General features: G+C 39.6%; 3 protein-coding genes across 3 annotated transcripts in view; 1 reads left to right on the forward strand and 2 right to left on the reverse strand.

Moving 5' to 3' along the window:
* The window catches only part of LOC137996399 (tetraspanin-33-like), a 16,276-nt gene extending 11,108 nt beyond the window's left edge, over nt 1-5,168 (reverse strand). Inside the window, exons 1-2 of the mRNA XM_068841775.1 lie at nt 5,043-5,168; nt 2,290-2,475 (exon numbers count right to left, since the gene is read on the reverse strand). Coding sequence (XP_068697876.1) covers nt 2,290-2,475; nt 5,043-5,126 — 270 coding nt within the window. The 5' untranslated portion in view covers nt 5,127-5,168. The remainder of the gene's footprint in view (nt 1-2,289; nt 2,476-5,042) is intronic.
* LOC137996397 (uncharacterized) lies at nt 5,088-9,411 on the forward strand. The gene is made up of 5 exons (XM_068841773.1): nt 5,088-5,460; nt 6,624-6,652; nt 6,965-7,429; nt 7,783-7,913; nt 8,761-9,411. The coding sequence occupies exons 1-5, from the start codon at nt 5,088-5,090 to the stop codon at nt 9,263-9,265; spliced, it is 1,503 nt and encodes a 500-aa protein (XP_068697874.1). The 3' UTR covers nt 9,266-9,411.
* A 4,533-nt stretch (nt 9,412-13,944) lies between these two features.
* On the reverse strand, nt 13,945-14,940 carry LOC137995096 (tyrosinase-like). The gene has a single exon (XM_068840680.1). The coding sequence runs from the start codon at nt 14,938-14,940 to the stop codon at nt 13,945-13,947; it is 996 nt and encodes a 331-aa protein (XP_068696781.1).
* Between the last annotated feature and the right edge of the window lie 60 nt (nt 14,941-15,000).

Raw genomic sequence — 15,000 nt, forward strand, 5'->3', positions numbered from 1 at the left:
TGATCTTTTACGGCTAAGAGAAACAAATCCTTCCAATTAGACCAGTACTCGTCAAAATATTATTAATACAATAATAATAATTCATGAATTATCTTTGAAAAATGCGTGGTTACCCCCAATTTTCTTTTTGGATTTCAATAACACTTGTTAAGATCTACATTTCCTGCATAATCACACACTGGGGCAAAAATATCTTTAATTAGTAGGCACCGTCCTTAAATGGGTTACATGTACAAGTAGTTTTGCTTGATGTCATCATCATCATCATCTTGTCCTTTTCCCTCTGAGGGAGATGGGGCTTTGTGTTCTCTCTCTCCAAGCTTCTCGGTCTTTTGCACAACTACTGGCTTCTGCCCAACCTTTGAACCCAAGTTCACCTCGTTCTCTCTCTACCATTCTTCGCCATGTCTCCTTCGGCCTACCTCTCCTACGTCTTCCTTCTGGGGTCCATGTTAAGGCTATTCTCGTGTTCTCATTTACACTTTTCTTCAGCACATGCCCAATCAGTTTCCAGCGTCTACGTTTTACCTGCTGAGTGATCTCTTCCATATTCGTCTTAAATCTTATCTCTTCATTTGTCACTTTCATAGGCCAGTAAATCTTCAGAATTCGTCGTAGGCACTTGTGGAGGAAAACATTAAGCTTGGTCTCGTCGCTTTTAATCATTCGCCAAGTTTCGCAACAATAGAGGAGGACAGCCAGTACACTAGATCTAAAAATCCTCAACTTGGTGATTATGCTGAGTTGAGTGTTCCTCCAGATGTTCTTTAAGTTGCAGAAGACTGCTTGTGCTTCTCCCAGCCTGGTACTTATATCCTCACCTGCACCACCGGTTGTTGTGACTGTAGCACCAAGATATACGAACTTCTCTATCTCTTCCATATCTCTCCCTCCTTAGTTGGATCTTTATTCCAGGATCAATGTTCCATTTCATTACTGGTCACTGTTTTACCTATTATAAGTTAATCCTCAGCCCAGTCTTCTTCCCATTTGTGTTAAGATTCTCAACCTTTGTTTGCATCAGTCCACTATCCTACTTGCAACAGGATGTAGAGCATTTTAACCCAGCAACTCCCGAACCATCTCCCATTGACAAGTAAAAGCGTCTGGCATGAGACAGAGTCAAATCTAAGTCTCACTGCTGGGTACCCCACCCTACGGACACCTGTTTATAAAAGACAGTTTCGTTTGTCCCGATGAAAAACTCATATAATTTCGCTAAAATTAGCCTGCTTAATACAGACACCGGTTAAAATGGACAACGGCCAATTTTCCATATCCTGAGTCACAAAGTCTCTTATATCATCAAGCCCACTTTACGAACACTGGTAATCTGCACACTGTGTCATAATTATGTGCTAATTGTACCCTGTTTAAATAATGACAGATTTCCACTGCAATTTTATTACTAAAAACAGTAGCAAAAAAGTGTGACAAGTTTCATTTCAGTCCATCTTGACCTCTGTCACTTGTGACTCCTTCCTTATTGCACAAGTTTCTCTTTCTTGGCTTTTGCTGCATTCATTTCTCCTCGCCTTCTTCCTCTTTGACATAGTTTGCTTGCCGCTCGTATCGCTGGGTTGCTGATAACGTGTCAGAATCGACTATCAAGAGATGCTTTATAAATGCTAGTTTTCTTTCAGAAGACAAATCTTTAATCCGGATCCATTCCAGGAACTCGTACATGTAGATAGTGAACTGGTGCATCCACCTCCCATAATTCACAAGACGACAACAGTGATGTGGATATTATTGACTGAGGTTAATGCCGTGTCAAAGGAGCCGAAAGTCAAATCACTGAAAGAAGGCTAAGACAATGCTGGAGAACATGACTAAATATGTTACCAGTGAAAACTTAACAGAAAGCACAAATGACCTTTCAGAGGCTCTTTCTAATACCTAATTATTCAGTCCACCTGGGTTAGTCAAAAACTAAAGGTGTCAGTACAAAGTAAAGTCACAAACTCTTTCAAATGATTTCATTGTCGTGTTTTAAGAACACTACACTTAAAAGTAATTTTAGTCTGAGACTTAATGATCAAGAGTTTTCTTTAAGATGAACTTGATACAGTTACGTTCAGAGAAGAAATTAAACAACATTTTCCGATAAAAACGTCTGCTTTAGTCTTCATGATAAAACGAGTGTCAGTCGCATTTGTTTCTGAGAGCCTGCTTAATACAGACACCCGGATAATACAGACACTATGGCATGTCCCATTGGTGTCTGTATTAAGAGAGTTCCACTGCATTATCGTTCATTAACATGTTGTGAATATTGGACATACTTACAACTTTTAGCAAAAGCTTGTTCTCCCTCAAAGCTCCAACACACCCACAAAATGTAATCACAAACACCAAACAGCCCAAAATAATAAGGAGAACAGAGGGGTCAAAGGCCAGGCTGTCGAGGTCACTGTACTCCTGCTTCTCGTCATGAGCCCAAGATCCAACGCCAATGAAAATTATACTTATAATCTGGACAAAAGTTCAAATTAGCAATGTTACATAAATGTGTGATGTAACAGCAGTTGAATTAACAATGTAAGTACTGAATGTCCAACGACTTTCGCCTACAAAATAACTGGCTCAATGCAAACTCACAGCTCTTTTTCTCATTGTGTGGTTCCAGAAAATATCCATACCCCCACCACGGAAGACTTTTTGATTTGCACCCCCCCTCCACCCAGGATTTTCCGTTCCAGGGGGGTCTTTGATGACCCCCCTCCCCTCAGGAATTTCCAGAATTTTTGTACTTATAAAAAAGAAAGTGAATTAGTTACGTAATTGCAGTAGAATTTTATTTCAACAGTGTAAATGTTAAGGTTAACTTTTAGAAAAATGTAACGCTTTGTTAAGCTCATTATCCAGCTAAACTTTTAGCTTCTTGGCCATCAACTTTGCAAAGCTTAAACATTTGGGTTGCACGTCGACTGTTTCATGTTTTTGTGCAAACTTCTATCTGAACATTTCACTCGCTTAAACAACTTCGCAAATGATAGTAAATAAAACAGAAACTTACAAGGTTCCTTTGTCTACACATTTTGTCAGTTTCTTCAGGTTGATTCTTATTTAGCGACCACACATGTTGACGCGGTAGGTTTAGTGAACGTCGTCACAAAGGCGATTGTTTTACGAAGAATATTATTGATGCCAAAATAATCCATCATATTTGTAAACTTAGATATGGCGATTTAAGTGCAGTCTTAAAATTTACTGACTCTCCAGCAGTCATTCTCGCCGGTAAATGAAACCCAGCCTCACCAGCTGTTGCTTGCCTTTGAGCCACTGATGGAATCCAGAGGGCGACTGTTATTGCTTTTGGTGCGATTTACTTCTTCCAACGAGTAGTGAAACTCCTGTTTTAGAATTTCCAGTTTGACATAACCAACTAAGCCTCAACAAGCGTTTCCCGAGGACGCAATCACGTTTCCTCAAAGAAGAGAAAACTAGACTCCCGGCTCCTGTCCGCGGTCTAAATGCCACCCACAAAAAAGAAAATGTTGTTGCACGCAAGCATTGAGATGGTGGGAACTTGCGTCTTATCGCATTTTCAATGAGTTACTACCCCCAGTAAAACATGAATCCTATCAAAAATGTGTTTACTGCATGTGAAGGTAACGAAAAGCGATACTCACTGAAAGGAAATGTTGGTTGGACGTAAATGATACAAGCTGGAAGTCTGGGAACGAGACTCCAGTTGAGACCGCCATTTTAAATGGTTTGAATCCATTCCAAATGAAAGACACATTGTTCTTAGTTTCAGAAGATTGTAGCGCTAGCTAATTCAAATAAAAACAGAAACGTTGAAGCTAATAATGTTAACTTTACCTCAAAATTGACTTTTGTTTCAAAACAACGTACGTAAGTATGTTTTGGTGCTTCCGATCGATCGTCTGTTGCTTTCAATGTTTTGTATGTGGTTCGTGACCCTTTGGAAAAGTAGTTTCCCACAAACCCCCCTACCTCTTGGAAATTACTGCCCTTTAACCCCCCCTCTCCGTCGGAATTTCCAATGATCTTCCATGGTGGGGGTATGGATATTTTCTGGAACCACACATTTTGCAACCGCATCCTTGATGTAAAATTTTCAACCAACCAATATAATTAATTCTGTTGAGTAATAGATGATCATGACCCTCACTCAGTATGAGGATCGTGAGTATTGAAAGCAGAAGGATGACTCATTTTATGCATGCATGCATGCATGCCAGGCCATTTCAACTCTGTGTTATTATAAACTAAGGGCGCTTTCCATTTGACAGAACTGACCGGCCAGACAGGTGTCACAGCGTTTTGTGTTCCCTCGTGTTATCTGTTTCCCCGAACACTGAGCACTAGTGCTGTGTGTTCATCCTTCCCTACCCATAGAACATTTCAGTATTAGTGTTTTTTACAGGTCACAGTTCATCGTTTTATTAATACAAAAAGTATCCAAAACATGCATAAAAAGCTAACTTACTGTAGGCCTCATTAGGCCTAAACAAAAGTTTAGAGGCCTAAGATTAGCTTTTACGAATATTTAGGATACTTTATGAATTCATATTCTGCTATCATATTTATCGTTATGGCGTGATTACTTTCCTTTATTTTCATATTTCTTTTTGTTTTGATGTATTCTAAACATGGATAGTAATCCATGTTCTAAAGTAGGCCACTTTGAAGGGAACACTTAGCACTCAAATGTTCTATGGGGAAGGAAGGGGGAACACACAGCACTAACTAGTGCTCAGTGTTCGGGGGAACATTTAACACGGGGGAACATATAATTATAAAACGGGGGAACACAAAACGCCGTGACACGGGGCATTTGGAAGGACTAACTCCACAACGCATTCAAATTAACACACTTCGAGGAAGGTATATACTCCTCCAGAAGAATGCGAGGGATTATCACACAAGTGTTCCTTCAAATTGTTGCATTTTCTTTGCAAACTAATTGGATTGGCCGGCCAGTTCTGACAAAAGGAATGCTAAGTTAGTAAACTTTTAGCCCAGTTTTCACAATTCTCCCTGCATTTTATGCATGTTTGAAAGTCGCTTACCCACAAGAAGGTATTTGTAGCAAATAGGAAATACTTCACCACACAATGAAACCTGAAATCCTTGATCAAATACATGTCGATCATCTACCAAATTCGTTCGTTTTTCGTATGGAAAGTCAGCTTTTGTTCGTTCTAATTGTGCAAAGCAGTATGGGTCAAGTGACAACAAAGATGGCGGCTGCTCCCGTACACTTTAACGTGGTATTTGGAATCAACGAGACTCCTCTAACTCACGCGTTAGAGACAAGGCGCTTCGATGAGGCATTAGATTATATAAACAGTCATTATGGAATGTGCTTAGACGAAGGATTTTATCAAAGGATTCCCCTCTATATCGTTCTCTCTGGAGAGACTTCTCTGGTAGATGGGGAGGCCATTCCGATCCATTTGAAGATCGCGCGGCGGTTGATCGAAAGAGGTAAAAATTTTATTGACTTATTTGTTTCTTTTATGCGACTTTCCTCGAGATAAGTCATTGAATTATAAGGGGAGATTGGATAATTTAGGTTTACGTCACATTTATCTGCATTTCCCAGCTAAAAGTGGTGGTTTCCAGTGTCCCGTAAGCTTATTTTAAAAATTGTAATTTCGTACGTGAAATGTGCTTCAAAAAACCGCGCGTTGGAAACTTCCTCTGTCGCGTTAAAACGTTGAACGTACGTAAATACCTGCCATCCTGAATTTGGCGCCAAAAGGCAAGCTTAAGGAAATCGCAGGTAGTAACTGTTTAATTTGACGCCCACTAAAGAAATGGTAGCCTCTGAAGACAAGCGTTTTCTTCTCCTCTTTTACCAACGACGGTTGCGAAAGTTAAGACGAAAGTACCTCAAGAGATATTGGGTAGGAGATTTTTTTTTCCAAAACCGTTTTAAATTTCAATCGGTGAATACCAAAATTGAGGGAGTTGTTAGACAGCTTTCCCGTTGCTATGGTGCCCACTTAAATCATAATCATCAGTGCATCTCGTTAAGCTGCAAATAGTGTTGCCGTTATGTAAAACAATGTTGCAGAGTCAATCCTTGTCATAGGACATTCCCTGGAAATTGTTGAAACTGGTTTGAACTACCTTAATAATTAACATAGATTACCACAGTGTAGTGTTTTGGTCCATGCATGTTAACGGTTGTGAAAAATAAAAAGGTACGTAAAAAAAGGAATTTACAACTACAATATATTATTACATTATTGCTTGTGTTGACATCATGTTGCCCAATTTCCACTGCTGCAAATTACTCGTGATCATTTTGATGCATTTCTTTTCCTAGGGTTAGTCTTTAAACCCTTATACAGTTAAAACTTATTTTTTTCCAAAATTGTGACAGTGGCTATAAATCCACTCCAGAATTTTTTTTTTTGCACATCAATTCTGCTTGCCAAATTGCTACGTGTAAATACCCTGCCACTAATTTGTATTACCATAACCTCTACTGTATTTTGCCTTCTTCAAAGGAGCTCTCGAAGGTACTCAGCATAACACAATTGGCACTATGGGCCCCAATAAATGGCCCAACATTGTTCAGTGTAATTAAGTATTTCTGTAGCAACTAATTTACAATATTAATATATATTTTCTATTTGAAGGTGCAGATCCAAATATGAGAATGCCTGAGGTCTGTATTGATTTATCATCATCCTTCAACAAAATGGGTGACAGTGTTAAGTTGATTTTTTAGACAAACTTTGTCCTTTTCCTAAATCTCATCCAATTGTTGTGCAATAGATGGGTTGTAAGTTGTGAAGTAGACAGTTGAATGCTTGCTGCAGAAAGGGGTGAATAAAAAAGAAAGAAAGAATTTTGACGTCACTCCCAAAAAACAACTGTAACAAACAAAACCTTCTTCGACCCTTTGTGCTGTGAGATTTTCTTTTTTTCTTCTTTACCATTATATTCCTCATAAACAAGTGTTCTTGTGCTGTTTCAGACATGTGGAGCAGAGTATGTTGGACCAGGAACTTCACCCCTTCAATGTGTGGTTAACCTTTACGACCTTGTGACAAACAAGGACAGTGCTATATCAGGAAAGGCAGTGGAGTCTCATAAAGTGCTGTCACTTAATGGAAAGACCATAAAATACATTGGAGATTTGACTGAAGAATTAATAAATGTAGTTTGGTTGTTGTTGGGACATGGTGCCCAGGTGAATGTTCGAGACATAGAAATGAAGACACCACTGCACACAACCTTGTTGAGGTCAAAGGATTTGCGTATGGCACAGACCTTATGTGATAATGGTGCTGATCTCATGGCCAGTGACTGTCAAGGCAATACGCCATTGATGTCTGTTTGCTGTCCACTGCCTTGGCGGGATGGCATTGAACAAGGACCTTGTCTTTTCTATGACATCAGCGAGGCTGTGCATTTCTTGCTGTCTTTTGAAAATGTTAAGGTAGTTCTTCAAATGTAGTTTGTTGTTATTAAATTTTTTACAGTACCTGCATGGTCATTAGCAAAGCAAATCAAGTCGAGTTTGGGATTGTCTCATTGAGTTTGAAAAATGTTTCATTGCATGGATAATTTTGAATGAGCGAGCAGGACTTCCGGTGCTTAGGGAATGAAATAAGAGATACCGCCACGATGGGTCCCTATGATTCTCATTTAACAGTGTGTGGATTCTTTGAAATCCCACAGGAAGTGTTGTTTGAGACGTGGCAAATAGGCCAATGGTTCATCTTCCTTTAACCTGAAAGAGAAAGACCGTACCTCTTACTGAATTAAACTTTTATTTTGTTTTCATCCAAGATTGACCATTGTGGCATACACAGCAGAACTGCACTGTTCTATGCTATGCAGTCAGCAAACTTAAAAGTCGCAAAGATTCTTCTTGATCGTGGAGCTGATCCCAGTTTACGTGGTTTAGGTCCTGATGGAAGGTAAATGTCAGGGACTGCCATCTCAAGGGACTGTTTTTTTTATTTTGATTATTTTGTCAAATCATGGCAACATTCCAAGCAATAAACTGTGCACTGTGATCACAACAGTAATCATAATAATTTGATTTTATCAAACCATTTGATAAAGGAAAATTAACAATCTTGTGCATCTTCATCCTCAGTAAGTTTTTGTATTGACTTCCTTCTAGGCATAATTATTAAGATTTGATGAATGAAGGGTTTTTAAAGGAACTGTGGTGCTGTATCAGTGGGTGCATGGTCAAACAAAATATTATTTGTCAGCTAGGCAATCCCCACGGAACCAATGAAAGCTTTCAGTTCATTTTTTTTTTTTGTTTTATTCATGCCACAATGGTATTCAACAGTGGCAAAGCTTCTCCATCTCCTACATAAACCACTAACCATCCACAGTTCCTCAATTTACCCTGAACTGTTACAGTAGCTTATGGTGGTTGGCACAATGCAAAAAATGGTGTTTTTGGAAGGCAAACACAGTACAGTAGAAAGATCATGCAAACAAGCAATCATCCTTATTATCATTGTTTTTTTCATTAACAGCCACTTGTTGTAATCACCACTTGTAAAAGCAAAATAATTCATTATCAGTAGCAAGAGAGTGAATCTTTTTTCGTTCTTTCCTTATCACACAATACAAAACAGGGACAAGTTGTAAGCGTGAAGAATTTATTTTCTGGGTGAACTGGGAATAAAGACGACAAGAGGCTATTTGTAGCCTTCAATTAGTTGTTCAGTGGTAGTTTAACTAAGTGGATTTATGTTTTTCGTGAGTATGATACACTGTATTTTATTTTTGAAATACTTACAGATATGTATCACCCTTGCTGGCGGCATTTATTCCTTGGTCTTCCATTGGTCGAAACAGTGTGGTTGGGATTTGTCAAGAAGTGGCACTGCTAGTAGATAAAGGCTATTTTTCCACAAAGGAAATTTTAGCAGAGCTTCTGGAATATGCATCTTGGGGCAATGCGGGGGATAAAGTGCCCCTACTGAACCTGAACCACTTTGGAACTGACTTAGTTTTGATGATGTTTGGTCAAACCACTTGTAAATTGACACAACTTGCTTCAAGAGCGTTTATAGACAGTAAGTTTGCAGGGAATACGTTCGGACAGTCATCTTTAAGGGAGGTTATGCATTTACTGAAAGCTTATGACCTTCCAACTGAGCTTATCGTCGATTTCCAGATTGTTTGGTTGAGGCATAAAGTCCTGAATGCATTGAGAGAAACTGACTGGGACGAGTGGGATGTGGAAGAGTTTATGTTGGACGAAAGCAGTGAATATGATGAGTCAGATGACGAGTACTGGTAGCTTTATTTAAGCACCATCGAAAACAGCAATAACAGAAATCACAATAACTTCCGTTTCGGGAACCGGATCCGTTTTCAAAAACCTCCGGTTCCCTGAAAACGGATAAAAAGATCTGCGGCCACACTAGCGTTTTCACATTGTATTCGGCCGTGTCCACACTTGAGACTGAAAACGGAGATGTAGAGATGCGTTTTTGTTACCAGGCTTTGTCGACGTCTTGGCGTGCGAGAAACTGTGAGCCATGCATAAGATTATGGCGTCACGCGTATTCGAAAACCTCCGTTTTCGCCGTCCACACTAGAACGAGAGACCTCCGTTTTCAAAAGTCTCCACGTTTTGCGTTTTCGAAAATCTTCGTTTTCGTGGACCTCCTCGTGGACGGTTATATATAAACGGAGGTTTTCAAAAACGCATTAGTGTGGACAGGGACTTAAAGATTCCGTTGGTGTTTATTTTTTCTTGTTTCGCTCGGTGATTGGTCAACGTCATTTTCTTAACCGGCCAATCACAGTCGAGCCCAAACCCATTTGTTACACGTATTTTATTTTCGCGCGTTTTTACAATCGAGATCAACTGGCTCGGCTCGGTACTTCAGTGCACATGAACTTTCAAATACATGTACCTTTATTCACTTTGGAAACTTTATCAAACTGGTATTTCGTGATCCATGCGCTATGGATGTACATACAGTTATGCTAAGTCAAGTAGACTTAGGGTGCGTTCGATTGACCGTATTCCGGAATAGGAATACATGGAATAGAAGTTAGAAATCTTTCGTTTTTACGGAGATTCACATCAAAATTATCAAACACCTGCTAAAATGCTGTTTTAAACATATCTTTATTATCCTTGTCGCTTCAAAACGCCAGAAATACCGTTTTAAATCATCCTTGCACGTATTCTTATTGCGGAATAGAGTCAATCGAGCACACCCTTAGGGCGCGTTCGATTCATTGCCCCTATTCCGGAATAACAATACGTGGAGTGATGATTAAAACGGTATGTTTGGCGCGTTTTGAAGCAGCAAGGATAACAAAATTTTAGCAGATATTTGAACAATTTTAATATGAATCTCCGTAAAAACGAAGGATTTCTAACTTATATTCTATGTATTCCTATTCCAGAATACGGTCAATCGAACGCACCCTTAATTTCATAAGTTGAGTTCACGTCGATAATAATTGCATTTCAAAATGCCATAAATCCGTGTGGCAGGGTCTATACTCCAATGCACATAGATTAGCTAATATCTTTTTTGTACTTTAGTTTAAGATCTACGACGCGACAGTAACGAAAACGTCATTTAGAATTGCAATTTCAGGCTTATTAATCTTTTTTGTCAGTATGTCGGTTTGTCAAACTTCTAAAAACTAGCGCAACTTTCCAGGAACTGAATTAGGAGGTGCGGTGTTGAAGCTACGACAGAAAATTCAAATTCGCTGCCTTGTGTTCACGTTCTCCGTAAAACTTGAGAATTGGTCATTTCACGTCGCAGATTTGCCGAAAGCGTGAAAGGAATGTACAAAAATGAAAACTGCACGTGCAGAGTGTGCATAGCTATTGTTTTTGCTCATTAAGGATGGTGTCTGCTAATTCAAAGGTATTTTTGCCCCGGTTTATGATTATGCTGAAAATGCAGATCTTAACAAGTGTTATTGAAATCGAAAAAGAAAATAGGAGGAAACCACGCATTTTTCAAAGATAATTCATGAACAATATTTGTAAAAAGCTTTAAAATGCAAAGCTATGTATGGCCTTCTTTCTCAAATTGAACCTTAATTATCTCTGAAAAATGCATTGTTACCCCCAATTTTCTTTTTGGATACCTATAATACTAAGATCCACTTTCTCTGCATAATTTTAAACCGCGCAAAAAAATCCCTCTATTAGGAAGCATCACCGATAGGAAATCCGAGTATCTCGAGATGCGCAGAACATATGCGCAATAACAATAGTAGGCACCGTCTTTAAATATGCAAAATATGTGACGTTTTCGTTGCCGTCGCGTCGTAGATCTTAAAGTCCCTAATAGGGAGTTTAAGAAACGATGACGGCCACGGCTACGGCTATGGCAACGACAACAACAAAAAGCAAGAATATTATTGGTTGAATAAACCAAAATGATCGTGCGGCACGCATTTTTAAACATTTCTCTCCCGTACTCGTCAAAACTACGGTTTTGACGACAACGTGGACAAACTACAGCGAATGTCTCAGTCTCACTCTTTTCTTAAAATCGGTCCGTACCAATCCAGTTTTAGGGCACTTCGCCCATATTGTCTTGAGTAATGTAAACAAGATGGAATAATCATGAAATACTTAGAATAGCTCGCTCAATGACTTGTATTTTGAAGTGACGTTTTCGTCGCCGTAGCCCTCGTGGTTTCTTAAACTCCCTATTTTCCTCCCATGCGGACAGAAAGCCTCTGCTGTGGCTCCAATACTAGGTCTGCGGCCCGATTCACACGGTACCGGACGAATTTTCTACCAGTTGAAAATTCGTGCATTTAGGGATTCCGTTCACACGGAACCACGCTAAATGTACGAAAATTTAGACACCTGGCCGTTCAAAAATTTCAAGGCATAAATCAGGGACGAATTTTTAGCCGGTACGGTCGAAAATCTAACCGGCACGCTGTGAACACCTTGGCCGTCTAAATTTTTGCACGACAAAGGCGTGGTTACATGGCTGCGTGGTAACTCAGCTACTATCGTTAGTTTCTCTTTCTTGACGCCATTTTGGATTTCGTAAAGTATATCTCTGCTCACGAAGAGATGGTAAAACCACTGACAAAGGTTAAAGTTTAATCCGGTTGGTCAGTTCTGTGTGAAGAGAGCGAAAATATGGCACGGTTCTGAGCGAACAAAATGGCCGGTCAAACTTTTCAACAGGTATAAAATTCGTCCGGTATCGTGTGCATCAGGCCTACGTTAGAGCGTTTGCAAAGATCAAGCGCTTTTTAGGCGAATTTTTAAAATACGATCTGGCTTGCGCGAGTGACCATTCTTAATCCCATGGGTACTAATTTTTCGTGCTAGACTTGTGATTAGCTGGAAAGGTGTAGTTTTGTGGGAAAATCAATGTAAAAATAACTTGGTCCACAAAGACAATGTACTTATACGTTCTTAGTCATTCGCTCCTGTTCTGGGTAGAAGTTGAAACAAAAAATCTTTACGGGCAAAACCATTGTTTATATTTCAGATTAAAAGTTGAAAAATGTTTTACGAAGTCATTTCCTTTCTTATGTCGTTTCTTTTGAAAGCTCAAAAACAGGTCGGTCAGAGGGACAAAAATGTGGCCTCATCAAAGACGCATAGATTGGAAACTTCCTGAATTTTTGGTATTTTGTCTTCTATGCGCCATGAAAGTACACGTATGTATGCAACGTAAAATTAGCCAACTTCAGATTGGAGTGCAAGTACTAGTTTTCTGTACTGAGCACGTGCATTAGGGTTAAAGAACCAAAATTTTCGAAATGCCCGTGCTCAGAACTGAGAACTCGTACTGGTAGTCGTCCTCATACTCCAATCTAAAGGTCGCTATTGACTTAAGGAGGCTCAAACCAGTTTTAACACTTTTAACCGAATGCACTATTTGAAAGGATTGAAGTCACCCTTAACAAGATGCACTCATTGATGTGATGTTTGAGGTTACCATGGCAACAAAAACCCAACTAAAAACTCCCTATAAATTCTCTTTAAATGCTTACATCTCAGAAACGAACTCTGTGACCCCATTTTTTATTGCTGAAAAGTGATTAGCAGGCTAAGATAAAAATCATGAAAAATTTTGAAGGTGGCTATGAATCTGCTAGAGAGAATTTTGTTCTAACTTTTACAGAGAGTTTTATCTTATAGGTTGATGCTTTCAGGGATAGACGGCATTGGAAATCTCGTGACAATTACACGATGTACGTAGATTAGAAGGTCACCAACGTAATATTTCCATGCACCGTATTCAAGTATTCGTATATAGCGATGATCAACAGTGTTTAATTCAAAGAACCCATTCCGAACAGCGCTGAACTACAAGTATTTAAGTCAAACACCCATTTTAAACCGGTTAGCTTTCAATTTTGGTGATGAGTATCTATTTAAATATTATGAAAGCTGGCGATTGCTCAGCGGCTTGTTTCGATGGTCTAGTAGTTATCAATGATGCAAAGGTCGCTTGTGGTCCATGTTCATCCTTATCGACCTTCATGTCCCTTAAAAATCGTGGAACTTAATAGCGTGCTTTTTCAAATTAATTGACAAGAAAGCTTTTAAGTATAGAGTTATCTTCATGTAACCGAAATGAAAAAGGAAATGATGGTCCTTTTCGTCTATCCCAAATAACGCTCACCCAAAATATGGGGCATTTTCAGATGGCTCTTTTGTTGCCATGGAAACCTATTAAGTCACATTAATGAGTGCATCTTGTTAAGTAAATGATTGGTATTTCATTTGGTACCATATTACCTTACCTCAATGTGAAACCTTGTTGTAAAATTAATCCTCCAACTAAGACCTTACCCCGCAAATTGTTGAAACCGGTTTGAGCCATCTTAATTTCATACGTTAAGTCGATGATAGTTCACCCCTTAATCTAAGCTTAGTGATAGTTCGTTTATACTGATACTGTTAATTTTTAATATTGTGTAGTGTTAGAGTTAGATTAGGAATTTCACCCTCTGCAATTACTCTTCGTACAGAACCTGAACCTGGCCTGGTAAATTACTTGAATCCGTCCATTGCCAGGCAAAATAGTTTGATCCGGGCATCGTGTAGTTTGGCAATTTTCGATAAAATACATTCTTGTAATCTTCTCCCTTTTTCTGCCATTCCAACCAAATTTTGTCCAGGAATGAGTGATGAAACACGATTTCTGGTGCGTTAGAGGAAGTAGATGAACTCCACATTGTACCTCCGATGAAGTCGTGAACATCCCTGTGGTAATTTGCGCGAACTATATTCTCGAATAGCAGAAAATCGTTTAGCGGCAGCGCTAAAGTTCTTTTCACGTGCTGAGCGTTTCCAGTAAAGGAAATGCGCGAAAAATTTCTTTGCAGACATCCCCCTCCTGAAACGTCTAGGAGATGCCATTTGTCTTTGCTGAACGGCCCATCTTCAACACAGTGATCGTAATGATTTCCGTCTCCCCCGAGTCCATGCTCTCCCGAATTCCAGATGTCTGTATACCCAGCACTTCTCCACCAGTAGTTAGCAACCCGGCTCCAGTTCCAATAAGGCACGGTCACGCGACAGTCGATCCTGCGCAGAAGGTTCTCAAACTCAACCAAAAACCATCGATGCCACGGCAGGAAGATGAATGGTGTATGGTGAAGCAGCTGGTCTGGAGCATTGATATGCAGGGCGACGAGCCTTTCGTAATCCAGCTTGAAATAAGGATTCACCGATGCAGTTTTGTAAGCGTAGATATACCGTTTCTTCTCCTTGATATCCATTTTTGTGAACTCCTTGCGCACGCGGAAACATTTGATTGGTTTTCCGTTTTGACATTCACAACGCTCCTCGCATCTGTTCAGCACATAGCTCCCCTCTTCGCACCAGATGACTTCAGCTGCTGCTCCATGTTGATTTAGAGCGACTTTGTTTTCCCGCTTGCCCTCCGGGAGCCAATAAAGCCAAGCAACATAGATGTATAAAAAAAGAAACCTGAGGGCGAACTTCATCCCGGAAAACTGTGAAAAAGGGAAATGAATATAGTTTGGCGTTGTTTTGAACTAAATTTA

Source organism: Montipora foliosa, chromosome 3 (assembly GCF_036669935.1).
Source record: "Montipora foliosa isolate CH-2021 chromosome 3, ASM3666993v2, whole genome shotgun sequence".
Lineage (NCBI taxonomy): Eukaryota > Metazoa > Cnidaria > Anthozoa > Scleractinia > Acroporidae > Montipora > Montipora foliosa.

Coding starts and splice junctions, on each gene's coding strand:
- LOC137995096 (XM_068840680.1), bottom strand. CDS start 14,940: ATGAAGTTCGCCCTCAGGTTTCTTTTTTTATACATCTATGTTGCTTGG.
- LOC137996397 (XM_068841773.1), top strand. CDS start 5,088: ATGAAACCTGAAATCCTTGATCAAATACATGTCGATCATCTACCAAAT. Junction 6,653..6,964: donor CAAATATGAGAATGCCTGAG/GTCTGTATTGAT, acceptor GTGCTGTTTCAG/ACATGTGGAGCAGAGTATGT. Junction 7,430..7,782: donor TGTCTTTTGAAAATGTTAAG/GTAGTTCTTCAA, acceptor TTTTCATCCAAG/ATTGACCATTGTGGCATACA.